General features: G+C 32.7%; 1 protein-coding gene across 1 annotated transcript in view; it reads left to right on the top strand.

Annotated features, from left to right (window-relative positions):
- The first annotated feature begins 4,761 nt into the window (after positions 1-4,761).
- The window catches only part of LOC129221152 (cytochrome P450 4c3-like), a 56,168-nt gene continuing 37,681 nt past the window's right edge, over positions 4,762-23,248 (top strand). Inside the window, exons 1-6 of the mRNA XM_054855602.1 lie at positions 4,762-4,913; positions 8,866-9,245; positions 15,631-15,743; positions 17,731-17,816; positions 18,106-18,299; positions 19,226-19,295. Coding sequence (XP_054711577.1) covers positions 8,996-9,245; positions 15,631-15,743; positions 17,731-17,816; positions 18,106-18,299; positions 19,226-19,295 — 713 coding nt within the window. The 5' untranslated portion in view covers positions 4,762-4,913; positions 8,866-8,995. The remainder of the gene's footprint in view (positions 4,914-8,865; positions 9,246-15,630; positions 15,744-17,730; positions 17,817-18,105; positions 18,300-19,225; positions 19,296-23,248) is intronic.

Genomic DNA, 23,248 nt, shown 5'->3' with positions numbered 1-23,248 from the left:
TTAAATTCTTGGATTTGTACCATTTTACAAGCTTCTCTTAAAGACTCCACAGAATGAATTCTCATGACTCATTTAGTGTTCTGACTTCAAAATTTTGCACAAACATAATTAGAAACACTCCCCACATGGTGTCCTTAAAAATTTATTCTTCACCATTCAAGCAGCACGCACTCTAATCCGCCATGTTTTAATCTATTCTATTCTATTCTATTCAAGAGTCACAACTGACTACAACTGTATTTTATGTCGAGGACTGCATACTAAGTGCCTTGCCTCCATTATTTTATATACCGATAGATGGCAGCACCATCACCGGATCGAACAGTTAATGAGAATTTAGAACTAGTCCAAGAGCTAATAGCTACCTGGTACTAGCACCCCCAGAGGTATCGTTTCACTTGGAGGACATTGAGACCACGAGCATATTTAACGTCGCCCAGTCCCCTTTAATGACGACGGTGGGTCTTCGACCAGCGGGGATCGAACCCGAGTCCCTCCGGCCCCGAGTCCAATGCCCTACCGATCAGGCTACCACGGCCCATGTTTTAATCTATTGACAATTTTTTTCTGGTGAAAATTGCAGTTAACCAAATGTAATAATAATTTCAAATTACCTTCACCTGAAAATTATTACAGTAAAATATGTTATTGTGCGTGAATTTTTTAAAAATATAATATGCAATAGATTCTCATTTTATCTATTATGTGGGTGGCGCTACCGTCAGATCCTCAATTTCATCATTTTTAACTGTCCCACATTTTTAAATGTATCTACAGTGTTACAACATCTGATGGCATAAAACTGAAAAGAAAAAAAAGGACTCTGAAGTGTTGTACACATCTTGTTTCAAAAGCATTCTACGGGGGGGGGGGGGGGGAGAGCATTGAATGGATTGCAGGAAAAGTCTTTTTGCAAGCAAATAGTTTCTTGTCCCTCCAAACTCAAACATTTTTTTACCCTTATAAAAATATTTTTGTTGACTGCAATAACACCCAGGAAATAATGCACCTGGACGAAGACAGGAATCGAACTCCCAGCCTAATTACGACACGCAGACAGCTGTCGGGGTTACTGCTTCCTACCGCTCGACCACGGAGTTTCCTGACAGAGTTTATGCCACGCTTAGAGTTCGAATGGACCTACTCTTGCGATCCTGGTTGGACCCGCGCCTGAGTTGAATAATGGTACGTAATTTCTGAGACGTAACTAAATTGGTTCTAATGAAAAGTTCCATAGAAAATTAGCTCATGTAGTAGACATGCTATCATAGGAGCGAAGTCTTAATACTATAAAGTTTTAACCAAAATATTTTTTAACTCATCCTTTCCGTTCAGATTACCTCCCTTAACCTCCGAGTCACAGGTCAGTCACCAAAATGCTTTTATCCAGGAGAAAAAGTACTTTTATACAGCGCAGAGTCGTGAAATTTGCTCCGAAACGTACCGGAATTTTCAGTTTAATAGTTAACCAATTATTAATTTTTTGATTTCTTTATAAGGTGGGGGGGGGGGGCTTAATATCACACACTTTTGGTAGTTTACTTTCGAAAAGTGTAAATATTTCGCAAAAAAGTATGAAATTAATCTGAATATGAAGTGATATTATATGAGTATATATTTACGCAAGAAAATTTTAACTTCATCAGCACGGTGAGCGTGTTACTAAAAAATAACTGAACAATAACATTTTTCAGTCCCTATATTGCTAATAAAATATGTTCCCAATAACAATCATGGAACATTCCTAATACCCCCTACGTAGTAAGTGTTGGAAAATGTAATTCATATTTTAAGAGAAAATATTTATCAGTTTTTTACACACATTTCCATAAGTTTTTTAAAAAATGTAGTGAGTCAGCAAGCAAGAATTTTAGAAAATACAAGATGTTTATCTCTTTCTTTTACTTTTATTATTTTTTGCATGAAACCTATGAAAATACTTCATTCCTCCTCACTAAGTTTCACCATGTTTGTCACAAGAATAAAATTCTTCAAAACCACATAGTGCGTCATTTTCGTCATTGCTACTGTCGCTCTCATCCGCACACGCGCAAGGAGACTCATCGTCATCAGCCGAATGAATGAAGTAAGGGTTGTTTCTTGTCAAATAGAAGCTCACTTTTACTTTTATTTTTAACTATTTTTTTTTTCTTCGTAGAGCGGGTTTTTTTTTTATTATTATTTTTTTTTATAGAAATGGAGACAATAGCTGCAGAAGGCCCCTAGCAGGTCCCGACTTTGACAAAAAGGCTAATACTTATTGAGATTACTCTGATTATTTCTGAAAATGTTGCTTAGGGGTTTGTAATGGATGTGCTGACCTATATTCCTCCGTTCTGCGTATACGATAATTAGAACACTTTGGTGGGCGATATTAGGGACAACCTAACCAACCAACATGACGACTTTTGCTGCAGAGATTCGCACTGCAATCTCAAATTCAATACAGCTGGACCAATAGCCAATCAGCAGTAGTTATACATGGTGCTAGTGAAATAACACAATACTACTAATTACTGCTATCTAAATCTTTACTAATGATAAAGCTGAAAGTATCTCTTTCTGTCAGGATCTCTGTCTGGATATCTGTATGTCTGTCAAGATCTCTGTTACGCGCATAGCGCCTAGACCGTTCGGCCGATTTTCATGAAATTTGGCACAAAGTTAGTTTGTAGCATGGGGGTGTGCATCTGGAATCGATTTTTCGAAAATTCGATGTGGTTCTTTTTCTATTCCAATTTTAAGAACAAAATTATCATAACATGGACGAGTAAATTACGAAATTATCATAAGGTGGAACCGTAACATGGGTACAAGCTAATTGGCGAGAAAATTCACGATACATTATTTGTAAATATACAAGCGAACCAAAAGACCTTTTAATTTTCTATTACGGGCAAAGCCGTGCAGGTACCACTAGTTGATAATACATCGAGTATTTTTATAAATCAGTTCACTAGAAAATCCAAGAAAATTCACGGCGCAAAAAAGAGACGCAGTTCCGCATTTAAAGTTTTAGTAAGCTGCTGTTGCTAGTAAGTCGACTTAGCAGGTTTTCATTGTCCATATCATGGCACTACTCATTAGGACAATACGTTCAACGACATTAGAAGCATGGGCGATATTCGAGATTCCTGTTTTACAGTTAGCTTCAGTTGCTAGTAAGTCGGCTTAGCAGATTGGTTATATCATGGCATTACTCATTAGGACAATACGTTCAACGACATTAGAAGCATGGGCGATATTCGAGATTCCTGTTTTACTAGCTTCAGTTGCTAGTAAGTCGGCTTAGCAGGTTTCATTGTCCATGTCATGGCACTACTCATTAGGACATTACGTTCAACGATATTAGGAACATGGGCGATATTCGGGACCTCTGTCTTATATCATATTACCGACAGTTCACGGCATTGCTGAATTAGGGTAGAAAACTTTAGCATCATTCAAAACATCATACAAAATGCAAAAGAAACATTTTGTATTGAAACCCTGTGTCTGAATCTTCTGAAGAAGAGTTCAAGCTCAAAGGCTCGTATTTACAGAAGATAAGGGAAATATTTCTGTTAACTGAACCCTTTAGTTGACAAAACAATAAATTCCAAAGGCATAAATTCAGAAAATGGATAAAAAGATGGTTTCGTACATGATATTAATTGGGCACGCATTACATTTTCTCTACTGTTACGCGGTTAGAAATATACTTACCAAAAAGTTCAAAAGATAATTCTCGTATTGCGCTTTTTAAAAACATTTCTGGAGTTAAATAAGTACAATTCTAAAAAGTTGATTTTATCCTTTTTGATTGAGAATTTATTATTGATTAGCCTAAAGCCTTAAATCTGAGATTAGCACGTATCGTCTACTAAGGGTCAATTTTTTCTCACAAGCAATCCAGTCTCAAATTTAAGGCTACTCCCTTGCTTTTATGGATCAGTTAAAGTGGCATTTTAAGCCATTATTTTAATCTTTTTTTACCCCAGGAAAACTTCATGCCTTGACAGGCTATCTATACGCCGCGACAAGTTTAAAATCTATTCTGGCTATTGACATCTTTAACTTCTTTTGATTGGTGAAAGATAAAATTCCAGATCCGAACTAGGATTTGAAAAAAAAAAAAAGATCGAGTTTGGATTACTTTTCGAAAAACATTCCGGAAAAAGTTTGGTTAGGCAATTGTTCTCCCCTTACTCATAGACGTTTCTGCTTGTAGCAACATCTAAGCGTAAAATGTAATGGTTACGAAATCATGCTTCATTTCCTTAAATATAACGTAATTCTTTTTTAAAATATACGAAGGACAATAAAAAACTTTACACTGTTCTATCTGTCACTGATAACTTTGTCATTACTATAGCTAGTCCATATCCACAACAATGAGCATTTTAAATATTCTTATCCCTAAGTCTGATTAAAAAGAGCTTCTCGTATTTTTGTTCATAGTGTCCTTGAAAATTAGGATTTCTTTTTCTATCCACTAATTAAAAGAACGTACAGTTCCTACCAAACAATGAGTTTCTTTAATGGCCAGTCTCAATGCTCTACATACCTGGAAGCATTTTAGCTCCATCCACCTTTTCATGGTCAACAGCTATTTATCGCGCGGATAAAAATAAAATAAAAACTTCCGACGACAACACTCGAATATAAATGATATTACCTTCAAGGTCACCGAGGTCGAAGAAAAAAAATGCCAACTGGGCCTACCGGTGTCCGTTTCGAAGAAGGGGTGATTAGAAAGCAAGAGTTGATAAGTGGCTAGAATGTCTTTCTCAGAGGATCGCAATTGGTGATATTGTTCGTGGTTTGGACAGGAAGGGTTTACATGTTTACTGTTTTTGTGCCTCGTGCAAAGATGATGATGCTTCCAGACAACTAAATACGGAATGAATAAGGAATTTATGGATTTAAAATCGGTAATTTAATCTTGATTTATTGTTGTACTTAGCTTATGCTTCAATTTTTAAGGTTAACATTCAAACGCTAACTTTTTTTGTCTAGTGAAATTTGAATGAAAACTACAACAGCGTTTGGATATTTCAAAATGCCTCGTCAGTTCTTCGCTATGGAAATGCATTATTAAACGTGAAACTTTTTTTTAACTGTCTTATAAAATACCTGAACGCCGATACGAAATAACATTACTATTTTAATAAGCATTAATGTTTGTTGCATTTTTACAAGACAAAACGTATAAGTCAGTAAATAAGTTGATGTCATGTAGTACATATAAAACAACAAAAACTTGTATTGAAACAATTGACAAAACATAGGGTAAGATTATTGAAGTGATTATAATAATCAGATCTTAATAAATGGGTTTATCAAGGATGCATTCGTAACTTTAACAGAACCGAACACTAGTAAGAAAAAGTTATATTTTGACAGGGAATCTAAAAGCGCAACTATGTTTGTAAAATTACCAAAATTTCTTACTAGTAAGGGATCCTCCTCCCTTGAGTTTGATAAATATTAAGTGTCTATTCAGTATATGAGTATTTTGTATTTTTTATGTAATTTATGTTTAATATATATATATATATATATATGTATGTATATTTTAAATGTAACATAATACAGATTTCATCGTCTATGCTACTTTTTATAGAAAACTTAAAACGAAGGTCCATTGAAAACATTTCGTTTATAAATACTAGTCTGATACGAAATGCAATTTTGAAAACTTTTTTCCGATTTATAGAGCATTCAATGTACTTTTTATTAGGTTTTGAATTATGTTGTATTAGCGGTGCTCAGAGCATTGAATTTAGCAAAATATATACGCTCAAAACAGTTTATAACAGACTGTAGTATACAATTCCAAAAGAATGTTCATTCATCGTATTTCTGCTAAAATGTATCTTTAATCGACTAAGATCTTTGTTTCGGCGAAAATACTTAATTTAAGCACTTAAATATCCAAGTAGGTCCGGTTTTTAAATTTTAAAAAACTCTTAAAAGGGTAAGTTCGTGTGGGATTTGTCTAAGGGGCACAAGATGACTAATGACTACTGTTCTTATTGTGTCATTATCACTAATAACGAACGCGCAATTATTGTATTTGTTTACACTATATGATCAAAAGTATTGAGACACTTTCAAAAATTCACATTTTTAAGGATTTCTCAAAAAATAAGAGACTAATTTCTTTGAAACTTTTGTCACATAAAAAGTATGCTCCAGCTGTAATTTTGCAATAAAAATAATATCACCCTTGCGTTTCGAGGTTCAGTAACAAATTGAGAAAAGCAAAAATGTTTTTTGGTCATTATTCATCCTTAGTAGCTGAAAATAAGCTGTATATTTTAGAAATTAGTTAGCTTACTATGTACAATCATTTTTCATAGTTTTGAGAAAGTGTTACTGATATTCGCGAAAATATAAGCATTTCTTTCAAAATTACAAATTTTATTTGAAGGTTTTTGGTTTACAACGCGCAAAGGTTTTCATCAAAGCTTACGAAATTTAGAAAAAACTTGACAGCATACAAGAGAAGCATAATACTAAACTTTGAAATTAAAATGTTTAAAATTTGATAACATATGGACATTTAAAGCAATGAACTTTTCACTGCGCATGTGCGAAAGATAGCAATTTAAAACTTTCTTAATCTAAAATCCAACTAACTTCTTGAACTCTTAAAAAATTCCAGTTCAATGTTTCAAAAATTCAGAACGTTATCATCGATCTAATGTGCCGAATTTCAATAATTCTTAAATAGGTGACTAACCATGAAGGCTCTTTCGCAAGTTCGTAACATCTACTTGCAATCGTTCAGTGTGATCCATGATAAAAGCAGCTTATTTGCGAACCATCACTCACGATTCGTAGCCTATCCAAGAGCTATTCAAATTCGGCTCATTAGTTTGCTGAAAACTTTCTAAATTTTTAACATATTGAACTGGAATTTTTTTATGACTTGAGGAATCTAGTTGGGTATTAGATGATGAAAGTTATAAATTGCTATATTTCGCCCATGCGCAGTGATAAATTAATTGCTTTAAACATCCAATTTTTAACATTTTAAATTTTAGTATTATGCTTCTCATGTAAACCGTCAAATTTTCTGAAAACCTTCAAATAAAATTTGTGAATTTGAAAGAAATGCTTATTGTTTCTAGAATATCAGTGATACCTCCTCAAAAGTGAAAAATGATTGAACATAGTAAGCTAACTAATGTTTGAAATTTACAGCTTACTCTGAGCTATTTACGATGAATGATGACCAAAAAACATTTTTGTTTCCCTCAATTTGTTACTGATCCCTGAAACGCAAGGGAGATATAATTTTTATTGGAAACTGACAGCTGGAGCATATTTGTTACGTGTCAAAAGTTACAATGCAATTGGTGTCTTATTTCTTGAGAAATACGGAAAAATATGAATTTTTGAAAGTGTTCCATTGCTTTTGGTCATATAGTGTATGTTTCGCATCTCGATTGGGGGAGTTCGAGTAGGGCAGTCGGTAGAGCGTTAAGTTTTTAAATAAAAAGGTACTGGGTGCAAGTCCCTCTACAGGCGGAGACCGATCGGATAGTTTTAAATGCACTCATTTTATGATGAATACTACCCTAAATACTTTACATAACATCGTGGATTTACCCACCACTCATGAAAACGTTTTTTAATGTTAGAGTAATAGCAAATTTCGAGCTCGAATGTTTCTCACAGGTAAGCTAGTCTTATTATTACTAATAATATTATTCTAGCTTTTAACCGTCGCTTCGTTTGCGTTTATGTAGATTTCGACTGTCCTGGTAAAGGGACAACAAAGGCAGAGGTTAAATAGTTACAAAAGAAAAATACCATACACAATATACATCAGGAATACGTATAGGAGTAGAAGGGAAGTCAACAGCCGCAATTCTTAAGAATTCCCGTTCGAATTAGATCAACACTTCTTAAAGTAAGCATTTCTCTTAAAATCCCGATCCTCGTCAGATGGTGCCCGGTGTGCCACGCGGGTTATCTAAATTGCTCCACGCCAAAGTATATAAAGAACGGAGATTACGTGACGCACGTCCTTCTTGACCACCCTAGCACCTGAAAACGCAACATACTCACTCTCGTCTTTATAATAATATCAGTAAGGATTGTTATTGCGTAATCTTGATATTATTGTTACTGTTATATTAATATTAACCCAAGAGAACTCTCACGGGGCCCTAAGTCGCCCCAGTAACTTAAATTCTTCTATTTTCGACTGTGCAATTCAACAGATTTGAGCCCGAACTTCAGTAGCTTAGTTTCTGATGTTTTCTTTCAAGAACACCTCCCGGTAGTTAGCGTTTTTCAATTGTTGAAAAAACGCATTCATTTTTTGGAAGCAAATCTGTAATAGAAGGGCAAATCTAACTGGGGACCAAATAGAAAAAAAAAAATCTCTTGAGTTAAATGTAAACAATTTACTTTCAAGGTTCATTCCAATTATGTCTGTGATAAATGAATGTGAAATTTAATATAAGTATGTACTATGTGTCTTTTTCTTTATTTTTTTCTTTCTTTTTTTTTTTTTTTGAAATATATTAAGTATTTCTGAAATGTAAGTAATGTGTTGCAGTAATCAACTTAAAGTCTCCTAAATTGCTTTTTATATCCAATTTCTGTTTACAAATTAGCAATGAACTTTTGTTACAATGTTCATGTATAAATTGCATTAACCAAACATAAATAGATGGATTCATACAGTCACGCCGCGCGACCTTTAGTGTGCTGTTCAGCACGCGAGTTCTACTGGGTTAGTAGAATCATTGTTGTAGGTATATTATTAATAGTAATAATATTATCATTATTATTGCAATTACTTGTTTCAACTGAATCGGAAAACTTTATGACAAATAAAAGCAATTTTTTTTTTTTTTTTTTTAGTGGGAATCTGAAAAACCTTTTCTCAAGGAGTTCAAAGATGAGGATTGATGCAACTCACCTTTAAAGTGAGCGTTAACTCTTCTTCTTCGAGATTTCTTGACTGCAGTCTCATCGGCTGTCAGGACACAAAATGTCTACCTTCCAGTCGATCTTCACGGAGCGATTCGAAGATGTGTTTTCCCTCAGCGGTTCCTCCGTTTCCGTTACTAACTTTTCACTGTTGTTCGTGTCCCTCGTCCTTAGTCTTTACATCTACAGCTCCAGACTGAGACAGAAGGAGCCCCGAAAGCGGATCCCGGGTCCCAAAGTGAATGGTATCATCACCAATGTTATTCCGCTTATCAGCATTTTCAGAAATAATGCTGCGAGCAAGAGAGCCTGTAAGTCCATGTTTCTCTCTCTCTCTTTTAAAAGTTCTAATTTAAACTTTTTTCAGTCCATTAAATGGAACTGTAAGTTTCTGTTACAAACGATACACTGTTAAAAAAATTTCTGAATTTTTATGGTTAGAAGTATTTTCCACCTAACACCACTTTTTAGCTTAAAGCCCTTGGATGCGTCATACAAAGGCCGTAGAACGCGTGGTACGTTTTACCGGGGATGTTCCTGCGGTGAGCGTCAGCCCCATTCCCCTTTTATCAATTTGTATTATTAGCATTATTAATTTTATATTCACTTTAAAAGATAAATAACTAATGAGATCTGCCACTTCGACAGTATTGCAACTTTTGCACATTGGAGATAGACAGTAGGGTGAGCCGAAAAAACTTTTTTTGGAAATCTGTTTTTGGATAGTGCGGAAAGTTGCTATATGGACCCGTTATTACCCATAAAAAATTTCGCTAAATTTGTTTAATATTTAGCCGGCGCTATTTGACCTTGAAAAACTGAAAAAAAGGGCAAAAATGCACTTTTTTCAAAAAAAAAAAAAAAAAAAAAAATGGGGGGAGGGGTTAAAAATAAAAGTTTGAAGCTAGTTTCAGCAAACATTATAAGTATCTGTCAGTGAATTAGTTGAAATCCTCAAAGATTTTTATACATTTCGTAGAATATTTAGCTACGCTCCTTTAAGACTGACACATGGGAAAAATGAAAAAAAAAAAAAAATTAAAGTAGTTTCAAAATAAGTAAATACTGAAATTTTACGCAATACGTTTTTTAGAAAAAACAGTGAAAATTCAATTCAATTTTATGCGACATTTCGCCAATTTTAAAAAGTGCACACACTCAAATAAAAAATAGTTACATAAGATGCTAATTTTTTACTCTTCGGTTCCAATTGTTTCTCCTGGATAATAAACGGCGCTCAACTGCTTCTATTATTCCTAAGATTATGTTATAACTATTTATATATGTTTGACAAATAGAGCCCTTGAGTATTAAAAAAATGTGAATCCTCTGAAGTTTTTTAAACGGGAGCCGGACATTTCGAATGTCATTGCATGAAAGATGTTACGGGGCTGAAGTTTAGCACTGAAAGCAGGACAAGGGGTCATTGTTTTAAGCTATTTAAATCTCAGGCTAACATGGATGTTAGGAAAAATTATTATTTTAGCAGGGTAGTGGAACCTTGGAACAGTTTACCGGAAGAGGTGGTAATGAGCAAGGGAGTAGATAGTTTTAAGAGGGCCTAGAGCCTGTTGCTGGTCGTCACTTTTGTATTTGTATTATCTTTGTTTTGGTATACAACACGACTGTTATGTAGAAACCCGCGAAAAAGAAAGTAACGGGAGCAAGCACAAGTAGTCTTCTATTTGGATCTGTAAGAGATTTATCTCCTCCCGATGCTTGATTTCTTCCAACTTATGAGGACATTATCAGATGTTATCAAATCACTAAGATGCAAATAAAGGGAGAAGTAAGTAAGCAACCATCTTCAGCAAGTGTGGCCGCTGTAGTTGAAAAATAAGTTATTGATATTAGGGGGCGTGCTTCCCTTCCCCTTGTTTCGATAAGAAGAGTGATTGCCATGATTTCATCTTATTATTCTAAATATAATAGCGCAACAAAAAATGCTAAAAATATAAAGACGCAACTTTTACAATCAAAGCCGGGCAAATTTAAAGCAGAGGCTACGACTTTGTTTGACGTTTGTGCCTGCAAATGCGCAGATTTATATTCCTGTAATTGCAGAAAAAAAGCAAAAGTCCCTGATAGAGAAAAACAATTTCTAATTGATCAAAGGACAGTAAGAAAATGGCTGTTGGAAAAGTGGATAAGGTAACAAATAATGCATATTTCGCTCATCCTGAACAGCTACTGTTGACAATGTTGTTTGACTCAAGAAAATACATTCGGGGAATTAGCTGTTAGGTGCATTCTGAACTCTAGAAATAAGAAGACGAAGAGCTCGGGTGGTTACGATTTCTTAAGCGTCCTAAACTCAATTTTGAAGCCATTGATTATGTTGATTTAGTTCATTGTGCAAACTGTGTTGCAACAGAGCCACCTCTTACAATGCATCTAAAAGACCAACAATTGAAAGAAATGTCCAAAGAACAGCTTACAGCTGTTTCGAGAAATTTCCCTGTCACACGGAAGCTGTGAAACGTTGTGTGAAACTAATAACCGAAGCTGCAATATAAGTTCGTGGTGAAACTGCACAAGATGGATACATTCGTGCCAAACTTCAAGCTAGGAAAGAGCTTCCATCATTTGATAACAAGGGACAATATTATTCCAAAAAATAATATTCATTATGCATGAGGTATTATAAATCAAATTTGAAGATTTCTTTTTCAAAATTTTAATATCTTTATTTGTAATTCTAGAAAATGTATGATATTATTGCGTGATAATAATTACTATGATTAATAGTGCTATTTAATTAATTAGTCTATGATTTAATTTTGAAAAATAATTTTCACAATGGTTTTTAAAAAAATTAAATATTTTTTCGTTTTTCTCCAATTTTTTGATGTCCGAAAGGAGCGGTTAAATGCTCATTAAAATCAATGAAACATTTTATGGGCTCGAACTAGCTCATTATATAACATTTTCGGTGCATTCCGGCAAAATATTTGGAATTTAGTTTTTTTAAAAAAAATTTGACAAAAATTCATTTTTCTCATTTTTTTCGGTTTTTTAGTGTCAAATAGCGCCGGCTAGATATTTTTTAATATCCAAGAAATTTTTTGTGAGTGCTAATTAGCTCATCACGCAACTTTTGCGTGCTATCCAAAAATTGATTTCGAAAAAAAATTTTTTCGGCTTATTTCGGCCCACCTCAATAGACAGTGTCAGATTGAATAACTGCTCTGAGTAACACGATTTCTTAGCAAAAAAAAAAAAAAAGAAAAGCAAAAAAAAGGGGGAGGGAGGGAGCTTTTAGTAAAAAAAAAAGCAATGTCGAAGCGCAGTTTTTTTTAGAAATTTTAAACTGAAAAAAAAATTTTATTTGTTTAATGCAAAACAGTAAAAAAAAAAAAACACACACACACACACACACAAAATTTTTTCCATGAAAACGTTCTAAATTTGTTGACTGACAATGCATTAAAAAACTAGTTCTTAGAATTATTCCTTTATATTTTCATTATGTTCAACCCTCCTATTAATCTTTTATTTTATTTTTTTTTTAAAAAACCGTTCTTGTAATATTTTCTTACTATATGGTAAACACCCCAGTAGTGGCCAGTGCTTTATAGTGCCAGTGCTTTAATCCTATTTTTTAAAGTATAAACTTTTAAATGGCTACAACTGAAGCATCATAAAGCACTGGCTACCACTGGTGTGTTTACCTTAATTATTATTTCTTTGTACGCGATTGCTATTGCATACAAGTCCAGTAAAAATAAGAGTTTGTTAAACTGCACGAGGAGAAATGGATATATATGTATAGAAACAGATTTTCGTCCGCAGTTTTAAAAAAGCAAGTTAACTTCATAAAAATTGGACAAAACGTCGTTGGTAGTAAAAATAAAAAAGTTTCAATTATGACAATTTATTTATTTATTTACTTATTTTTTGTTAATCAGTTGTTGAGTTAATTTACAGGAGATACCACTTTAGCAAATTTATAGAAAACTGCTAAGGACAATTTTACAGAAGGCTAGAGTAAAGTATTGACCCTCTATTTTATTTCTGTTTAAAAAAATATAAAGAAAAAACATCATTCCAGTTAAAATTTACATCCTTCTAGAAGTACTATTATTCATGAGATGGTTGTTCTTGCTTAACACGTGATTTTTACCCTTTTCTATGTCTTCGATTCAAATATATTCAATGTTTTTCTGTGACTTTTCTTCATTTAAATAACCTCATTCATTTACAGCTCTGCTATGTGTATCCTTATTTTTGAAAATCGACAAATGAATTTTTGTTATGAATGGCTAGTTTCCTGTTTCTCTATGCATTGTATGTGTTATTCGAAAAAGTTTTCATGGGTTTTTACAATAAGTTGTATTTTCAAGGATAATTACGTATTTTTCTTGATTTGAATTATGATTATTTGTCCCTTATTGATATTTGTTACTTTTCATAAAGTAAAATGTTTTTTTTTCTGTCTTTAAAGGAAAAACTCCCGTCGTTCTTGAGAACCAAACAAAATTGCACACGTGCGTTAAGAAAATTTTTTAATATCTCAATAATCCTATGCATTAAGAATCGGGGAAAAAATTACCACCGTGAAAAGGTTGAGGGACAGTTTTAAACATAAATACCAAACGGTCTGAATGTTAAAAATCAAATTTTAAAGCCTCTCTCATTTTCCATTTTACGCTTAGAAATAAGTACTTTTATGGAGTTGATATAACTATAGTGGTTATTGTTGTTTTCTTATATTTCATTCCTTTAAAGTGAATTTCACTCCGCTTAAAAAGTCGTGGAGGGTTTTCAGACTTTGAAAAGTTTCTAGTTACATCTCTACGTATATTTTCCCCTATTTTCATCAATATGGATTCAATTACCAGAAAAGTATTCCAATAAAAATTTAAGAAAATAAGAACATTAAAATATTAATGCTAACTTTACAAATATTAAAACTGAGATTTTAATAATCGTAGAAAAAATAAGAAATCAGAAATTATTAAATATTAAATGCAATGCTTACTTGTTCAAAAATTCAAAAATATGCAATGAAGATAAGTTACTCGCGTTTCGTTGCTGTAAGGAAGCAGTTTCATAAACACATGAAATTGGAGTTGCGAATACCTTTACATAAACAGAAAAAAAAAAATAATGTTCTACAAGAATCCATAAAAATATAATGAACAAAATGGTTGAGAAAAAGATATAAGAAATTTAAAAAAAAAATACTCATATTAAACACGAAACAATAACACAATGGGGTTGTTTCCTTCAGTCAAAAGTACTACTTTTAGTCACGTGCGTTAAGAAAATTTTTTAATATCTCAATAATCCTATGCATTAAGAATCGGGGAAAAAATTACCACCGTGAAAAGGTTGAGGGACAGTTTTAAACATAAATACCAAACGGTCTGAATGTTAAAAATCAAATTTTAAAGCCTCTCTCATTTTCCATTTTACGCTTAGAAATAAGTACTTTTATGGAGTTGATATAACTATAGTGGTTATTGTTGTTTTCTTATATTTCATTCCTTTAAAGTGAATTTCACTCCGCTTAAAAAGTCGTGGAGGGTTTTCAGACTTTGAAAAGTTTCTAGTTACATCTCTACGTATATTTTCCCCTATTTTCATCAATATGGATTCAATTACCAGAAAAGTATTCCAATAAAAATTTAAGAAAATAAGAACATTAAAATATTAATGCTAACTTTACAAATATTAAAACTGAGATTTTAATAATCGTAGAAAAAATAAGAAATCAGAAATTATTAAATATTAAATGCAATGCTTACTTGTTCAAAAATTCAAAAATATGCAATGAAGATAAGTTACTCGCGTTTCGTTGCTGTAAGGAAGCAGTTTCATAAACACATGAAATTGGAGTTGCGAATACCTTTACATAAACAGAAAAAAAAAAATAATGTTCTACAAGAATCCATAAAAATATAATGAACAAAATGGTTGAGAAAAAGATATAAGAAATTTAAAAAAAAAATACTCATATTAAACACGAAACAATAACACAATGGGGTTGTTTCCTTCAGTCAAAAGTACTACTTTTAGTCACAGAAATTGATAGAATGAGTAAAAACAATAATATGTACCCAGAAAATACTTTCATTTTCCAAACAGTTATTTTTTAATTATTTTTTTTAAATGTCTGATTTTGAAAACAAGGCGTAGTCTTTATGGCGTCACACATGATGCAATTTGACCCATCTTTCTACCACGTTTCCACATTATGATAATCAAGAAGCGAATTAAATATTGCGCTCTACGCTTGCTATCAACCATATCGTTGCCAATACACGTAAATAAAGATGCGAATTAAATATTTTGCTTTCTGAATAGCTACACTGAATGGCATTTCATCATTTGTGATGTCCCACGACAGAAACGTAAACAATAAAATCGCACCGATTTAAGTATTTTTTTTTAAACATTATACTTAAATAAATAAAATTAAATAATATTTAAAAATTGGTCAGATCCTATGTTTTTAAACATGCTCTTTCAGAAAAAAATACTTTTAAAATTTTGGAAACGACTCCATTGTTATTGTTGCTTCTGTTTAGTAAATTGAAATGTTTTGTTAGCTTTAAGCGAACTCACACAACTGTTATTTAATTCATGTAATTGACAGAAATGTGTTATGAGTTTTAAGTAAATATACTTTTCTAGCAATTATACAGTTAAAAGAAATGCTTGACTAGTTAAGTTAATGTATCTTTCCCTCAGTGTTTTTCCAGGTTATATGTGGCTATTCCTATGTGTTTCGAAAGGAAGGAATGTGGCTATTTTGGGGAGGCTTAAAGAAGATTTTAATCCTCTACAAAGCGGAAACAGTAGAGGTAAATGCAATTTATATGTTCCTCTTGTTTAAAACACATATGGATTAACCAGATAATTAAAAGTTAGTAGAGTTTATTAATTTAGCTCTACAATTTTATTAGGTATCAGAAAACTACAGCTTTTACGAATGCAACACAACATACACACACACACGCAAAAACTAATCTATGGTAGATGTATTTATATTACCAACTACCGTAGTATTTTTCTAAAGCCTCTAAAATTACTTAATTAAGATAAATTCAGAAATTTAGATGACACATCTACCATAATTTTGGTTCGATTCATGTAAATCACAACTGTCGTCTTGTTTGAAGCAGAGTTTGGTTTCCAGCCGGTGGTACATAAAAACGTTGCATTTACTCAGCATTCATGTTAATATTATCACTGTGTATTTATGTAGATAACAACGTGATAATTCAAAAAAAAAAAAAAAATTTCAAATCTTAAAACTGTTATCAAGTTATCTGTCAATTCAGCTTCAAAACTGAAAAAGCAAATCGGCGCTACCCATGATAACGTTTATACACCGTAATGAAGACACCGTTCCCCCCCCCCCCCCCATTTTTTATCCCTTAATTTGAAACTAAATTAACTAATGTAACAGTGATATTTACAAAGAGAATAATGCTTGTTTCATGACATCTTCTAGTTTTGTTGATGACCATTAGGCACTCGCATTTGTCAAGTTCTTCCTACTCCAAATTTTTCATTCCTGATAGTTTCAAAACACATAAAAAAATTCAACATTTTTTGCTGTCTCCAGGTGCATCAGTTCCAAGTGCATCTCTCTTCACAAAGAAGGAAAAATTCCCTTGTTCATCTGTTGACAGTCTTTAAAGTGACGGAAAAACCTCATAAAAGCACTTTGTCAAAGAGAAAGATCATTCCCCATTTTTATTTATTTGTAGTTTAGTGTTAGATGTTTTTAATTTTTTGGCACGATGTGAACACGCATCCAAGTAAAAGATATGTAAATAAAAGTTTCTGATTCTTCTAATTGTAGAAACGTTTGTTTGAGAATACATATTTCTACCCTCTAGTGTTCAACTCTTGGCCCAGGTAATGCAGCTGGCTGGGAGTCAGAAAGCCAAGGTTTCTAAAGCCACCGTTGTAGTAGCTGCTTCGAGAAAAGATGAAAATATTGCTGTAACTCGGTGTCTAATCCTAATTTTTTTTTCCCGCAAGAAATTTTTTTCAAATTTTTGTTTCAAAAATATGGGGAAAGTAACTCGATGAAAAGTAACGAGGAGCTTTTTCTCAAAGTGCGTTCCATCGAAAACAAGTCTTGCATGAAATAAAATTTGTCTACAGTGCTGGCCAAATTATTAGACTAAGACTGTTTTAAAAGACAATTCTTCATTGATTACGTAACTATAGACACATTAACGAATAGTGAAATAATTATCTAATATTTAGTATGCATTACCTTGTTCTTGATGAGCATTTTATGTATTTTTGGCATATTTTTTACAAGGTTTACACCATTTCTTAACTTTTTTTAAAAAGGAGGTATTTTGAATACTATTATATATACCCACATACACACTCACTAATTACCTAAAACTAACTTCAAATATAACAGAGCACACTAATAAAAAAACTAGTGAACTGTTTAAGCTGATTGTTCCTGGTGGGTAGATAAACAAAGAACATAAACAAAGCACACAGTGCTGCCACCTGCAAGCATTAAATTGTGCTAAAATAACGTAATAATCAGTGTACAGTATGTACTGTACTTTAACAGTAAAATAAATAGTATTTTAGTACAAATAATGTACAAAGACAAAAAAAAAAAAAAAACAACTCTTTAGTCGAATAATATTGCCAGCACTGTAGTTAGCGCAGTATAACCTGTCGAAGTTCCTATTCGAGCGTCAAACAGTATTAAACTAAGCAAAACTATTTTATATTTTGTGTGTGTGTGTGCGATACTTATTGTAACAGTATTCTTATTTAATGCTAATAATGTGCTTTTAATTACAGCCAATTTTGAACAGTAACGAGATCTTGGGAAAAGGTTTTGAGTATGAATTTGTGACTCCTATGTTGAAAGAAGGACTTCTTACAAGGTATATTTCTATTACTTAGTAGTATTAATTGAACAAACGGTTCGTAAAAAGCAATGAATGTTAATGCTTCGCTTTACAAATAAAATAGAACAAAAGTTTGTTTAGTAACACTAGAGTTTCTCATGCTGTGCGTTTGATAAATTAAATAATATATGGTAAAGCGTGAATATCAATTAATATGGTTGAAACTATTTTTATTTGTGAACTTCAGATGAAACACATCGATACAAATTACCTCAAAAATACAGTTAGACTTAAACGTTATTCTATTTTGTATTCCTTTTCACAGCACCAAAGAAAAATGGCGTTACAGGAGAAAACTCCTCACTCCTGCGTTCCATTTCCGAATTTTAGATGAGTTCATTCCAGTCTTCAATGAGCAGGCAAAGATCCTGGCTAAAAAACTCGCAGAAGCTATGGAGACGAAACAATGGGTCAATGCTGCACCACTTATATCCCTTTGCACTTTGGACATCATATGTGGTAAGTGCGCATCTCTGATTATATCTATGATTTCTTCTGTTGATCAAATGGTTGTGACATTCGAAATTAGAATGTGAAATGTTATAGTGAAATGCATTCTGAATAATGATATCACCGGAGTCAATCTTTAGTACAGATTTTGAGTTATTTAGGAGAAAAAAAAGTTCGAATTCTGATGAGTGTTAGAGTAACGTACAAAATATTAGTAGGAGCAGGAACTTTTAACTCATGCTGAATTGAGAAAGCGAGAAGCAAAGGGATGTAAATTGTCTTTTTAAAGTTTCGAATAAGTCGCGTTTAAAGCTCAGATCTTGGGTAAGGTTTAATTTAATTTTTTTCTAAAATATGCTGAATACCAGCACACATCACAGCTATTAGTACCATCTTTTGCACTAACGCAGAGGAGAGTTTAGCCTACCACTTGTATTGATTATATCCAAATTTTTAGTTTCAGCGCTTTCATCTCTTTGCTTATCACTGCCTCTATTGTTTTTTAACCGATGCTCACATGCATAAGTACAAGATAAAACGGGAATTAGTAACTTCAGAAAGAATGAGAAATAATCCAACTCATGACAGGAAACTGTACTAAAATATTAATAATGGTTCTGTTCATTAGTGTGCTACAGGCAGAATCAACTTTTGCGTCGCTTCTCCTAGTGAAAGTATTGAACATTTAATGTAACATAAGTCAATGTATTCTATAAGTGATTCTTTTGTGCGAGTTTTATTCAATGACTTTCATTCCATTACTCATTATCTTCTTCAGACCTTGTACCAACACAAGCACTTTCCTTGACTTTTTTGGCCATACATTAATGTGTAATTTTTTATTTATTCAATGTGGTCTACATTTTCAAAGACCGTATCTTTATGACTGGTTTTCCCTGATATATGTTTATCATTGTTTACATTTCCTTTTTTAGAAACTGCGATGGGAACAAAAATCAATGCACAGATTAATAGTACATCACCTTATGTGCAAGCTCTTCACAGGTAATTTCTTCAAACTTTTACTTAGCAGCAAGTGGCCAGACGACACTCTTAATTCAGACATATAGTCACATTTTCATTTTTTGTTTCAACTTCATTCAGTATTTTCATTTAAAAAAAAAAAACTCGAGAAGGCACTACACTAAACGTATCTTTCCACTGAACGTTAATTATATACTGAACGTATCTCATTCGCTATGCTGAAAAAGGTTGCGTGCAGAAAAAGGTTTCGACCGGAAAATCGGCCTAAGACTGCGTTCTTGTTTTCATAAAAAGTTCAATTTCTGGATGAAGCGGCTACAAAAAATACAAATGGGGCTGTATGACTAAATTGAAAGTGTCCGCTTGCTGCAAAATCAAATGTTGAACTTTCAAATCTAACTTTACATATAGTTCCCGAAAAACCTTACTTCTTCAAATACCTTTTGCTAAAACGTTAAACTCAAAAGTGTTAGCTCTTCTTTGAAGTGAATGCAGTACTCAATAATGTTGATAAATAATTTTTAAAAAATCAAAAATTTTTGAATTTGGCGTTTTGAATAAAATTTAAAAACAGAATTATTTTTCAAAACGTTATAGAAAAGAAAAATTAAACACATAACTCCATATAATGCATATCGTCTTACGAGAAAAAATAATTTTTCAAATAAAAAACCGCAATCAAACATCGTTGTTTTAAATCGCAAGTGAAAAATGAGGTCCAGGTTTACATCCTTGATGGACTGTATTACAGGTCAGAAATTCTTTTGAAAAAAACATACATATATATATATATATATATATATATATATACTAGAGGACCCGACAGACGTTGTTCTGTTCAAACTTTGTAAATTGAAAATATAAAAAGAATCAACAAACTATCAAGCGTTTGAACCGCTCTGTTGAAAAAAAATAAGTAAAAAAAAATGTTTTAAGCTGCTGTGGTGTCAGAATGCGTATATTTATTACAACTTGATTTATCTAATGCCCACTGAGCAAATGTTTCATTAACTATTTTTTCTCCCGTACTTGATGGTTTGTTCCTTCAGCCATATCCAAAGGATAAAAAGCGTCCTCAGATATTAAGTATAAAAATCTAACTACCCATCTAGAGCAAACATGAAATCCCGCTGCAACATCCCCCATATGAAAAAGGATAAAACAATCGAAATAATATCGTTTAGAAAAATCACAAAGGTAAAAACAGTTCTCTGAATAAGTAAAATTCACTCATCCCTCCCCCCCTCTCCCGATGTAAAATAAACACATTCTTCAACTAAAATGACTAAAAACTCTTTAAAAACGAAAAACAATTATTTGCTATTTGAAATATTTCGCCAAATAAACAAAAAATACAATAAATTACATTAACAGTAGCTTTAAAATGTAAACAAATGATCACGGAACTCTATTGTTTATAGCCAAAGTCGCCACTCCACCACGTTACTATAATTCAGCCGATAATTGAGAGAAGTCAACTCCGACGGATTAGCGGTCCGATCTTTTGAACGAAAACCCCTTTTTAAGCTTCATATATTATTGGCTAATTTGTTCTTTCCACCAAAGATAAAGATCTTCCACTGCACTCATCTTTTGTGCACAGAACTACCCTGTTGTAATTTATCTGGACGAAAATAATATTTGTTTCGTCTTTAAATTCCATCATCTTTTCTTTTAATAACGTACTGATTAATTTGATAATCCTCAAAGTATTCTTGATATTGGTTCCAAAACTCAGATGGATTTGCGCCGAGAAACAAATGTTGCTTGGTACGGTACATTCTGATCATTTGGTTAGGAAAACCTAAAGCACCGATCCGGTCACATGGTTCAACAACGACGACAGAACACACGTTTTGCGTGAACCTGTTGTACTTTACTTCACGGGACCTAAAATCGTTGCTTTCAAGAGAAATGAAGGCTTCACTCTCTCTTTCTCGTTTTATCTATTCCCAATTGACATATCACTGTAGGAAATTTCATTATTAAAAGCAGAGCTGGCTTTCTTATTGTCCCTTGGCAACGGGTTAAATATTTATTTCAGTTCTCGCTCAACAATAGGCTAAAATAAATATTAATCATTTGGGAGTTATAACCATCCAATGTTTAAACTAATTAATTAACAAAAACGTTTCCGATTCGATCCATCGCGCTTCGAAATCATGCTTGCCACAACTTAATTACACACAAAAAATTTGATCAAAATCGCTCCAGCCATTTAAAAGCCTTATGGTGACAAACGTCCGCACAGAAGATATACACACACACACACACACACACATATATATATATATATATATATATATATATATATATATATATATATATATATATATATATATATATATATATATATATATGGGGGGGGGGCGGACTGGCTGACTTTGGCCCAGTCGGCAAAAGAATATTTTGGCCCACTTCTGTAAATTAGTGGAGCTAAGACATTAAACTACCACTAGTTCCTTTTTTTTAAGTTCCTAAATCAAGATTTAAAGTTCTAAAATAGAAAATTGTGAAGCTTAAAATATAGCTAACACTGACACATTTTTTATGTGCCTTGAAAGGATACTTATGGTTACAAGCCTGAAAAGGCACATCTTTAGGCTTCTGTACTGACAACATAGGAAGGACACGAGGAAAGAGATGAGGAACCAGGTAAATCCCCCCGGAAATTTTTTGAAATTGGTTGATCTATATAGGCCTAAGAAAAGAATCAGGACACAGGGTTCTAGTTCCCTTCCAAGCGATATTTTCAAAGTTGATGTCAAGAAACGCAATTTTACAATTTTCGGTAGCGTTAAAGGAGAGGGAAAACAAGGGGTTCCTCCACAATTTTGTTTTCTTAACATTTTTTTTTTCAAAATTGAAATCCATTCTAGTCTACCTTTGTTTAAAATAGAATGTCCGGGGCTCTCCCCAGAAATTCTCCGAAATGGGAAGTTTTAGAAATACAATTTAAGGCTACCCTTAGTAAAATTAATGGAACAGCATAGGGAGCTCTGTACAAAAACGTTTAGAGTTTGAACTATTAAAAAACACAAAACTTTGGCCACGTTTGAGAGAATAGGAGGGTCAGTGATTTCATTTGGAAGCATTTAAAAAACTGAAGTATACTTGACCCAATTTTAAACTACATTTCGTTACTATAGGGAATCTGGCGACTCTCCTTCGAAATTTTCCGACATTGAAATTTTAAAAATATAATCTTATAATATGTTTGGAAACATTGAAAGGAAAAGAGAAAGGTTTCCCCCAAGATTTTTTAAAAGGGCACCGTGCCCTTCCGCTTTTAAGCTAACCGTCGACCCGTGTCCTTGAAACGTCATTCTTTCGTTTCAATCATTTATCTACAAGAATCTGATTAGAATATATCTGAATGTTTTTTGCATTACCTTTAAACTAAACATCAAAAAGCTTTTTAATATTTTGAAAATAATTACTATCGAAAACACTTGAACTTTGTATGTACCTAGTATACCAAAAAGTAAAAGAAGCACCTTTTTTATTCAACAAAACTTCTCTACCCTTTTCTACCTTTTATCTGAAAGGCCACTGCCCCTTTTTTAATTTGAAGGAAACACTAGTTCTCTCTGGGCATTTTTTTCTTAGTTTTTTGAAAAAAATTTGAAAATTGACCTAGAATATTTTGAGTTTTAGCAATTTAAAGAGACCCCATTTTTTAAAGAAAACAATAACTAAATTTAAATATTTTTTTAAAAATATTTATGTTATGATTTTGCGAATCAAACTGATGGTGAATCAGTGAAAAAAATTTCGTAACTCTAAATAGTTTAATGCCATTTTTTTGAAAATGTGTCTCGGACCACCTTAAATCTGTAATACACAATTTCCTACTTGGGCAGTCCTTTATGCAAAAACCAAGAACCAGGTAAATCCACACTCACTCATTTTTGTTAAGACCAGTAAATAACATTAGTGTGCGATCGAAACGTTAATACCTTTTTCACATCACT

This window comes from Uloborus diversus, chromosome 1, assembly GCF_026930045.1.
Source record: "Uloborus diversus isolate 005 chromosome 1, Udiv.v.3.1, whole genome shotgun sequence".
Taxonomy (NCBI): Eukaryota; Metazoa; Arthropoda; class Arachnida; order Araneae; family Uloboridae; genus Uloborus; species Uloborus diversus.
This window is presented reverse-complemented; position numbering and strand designations above follow the sequence as displayed.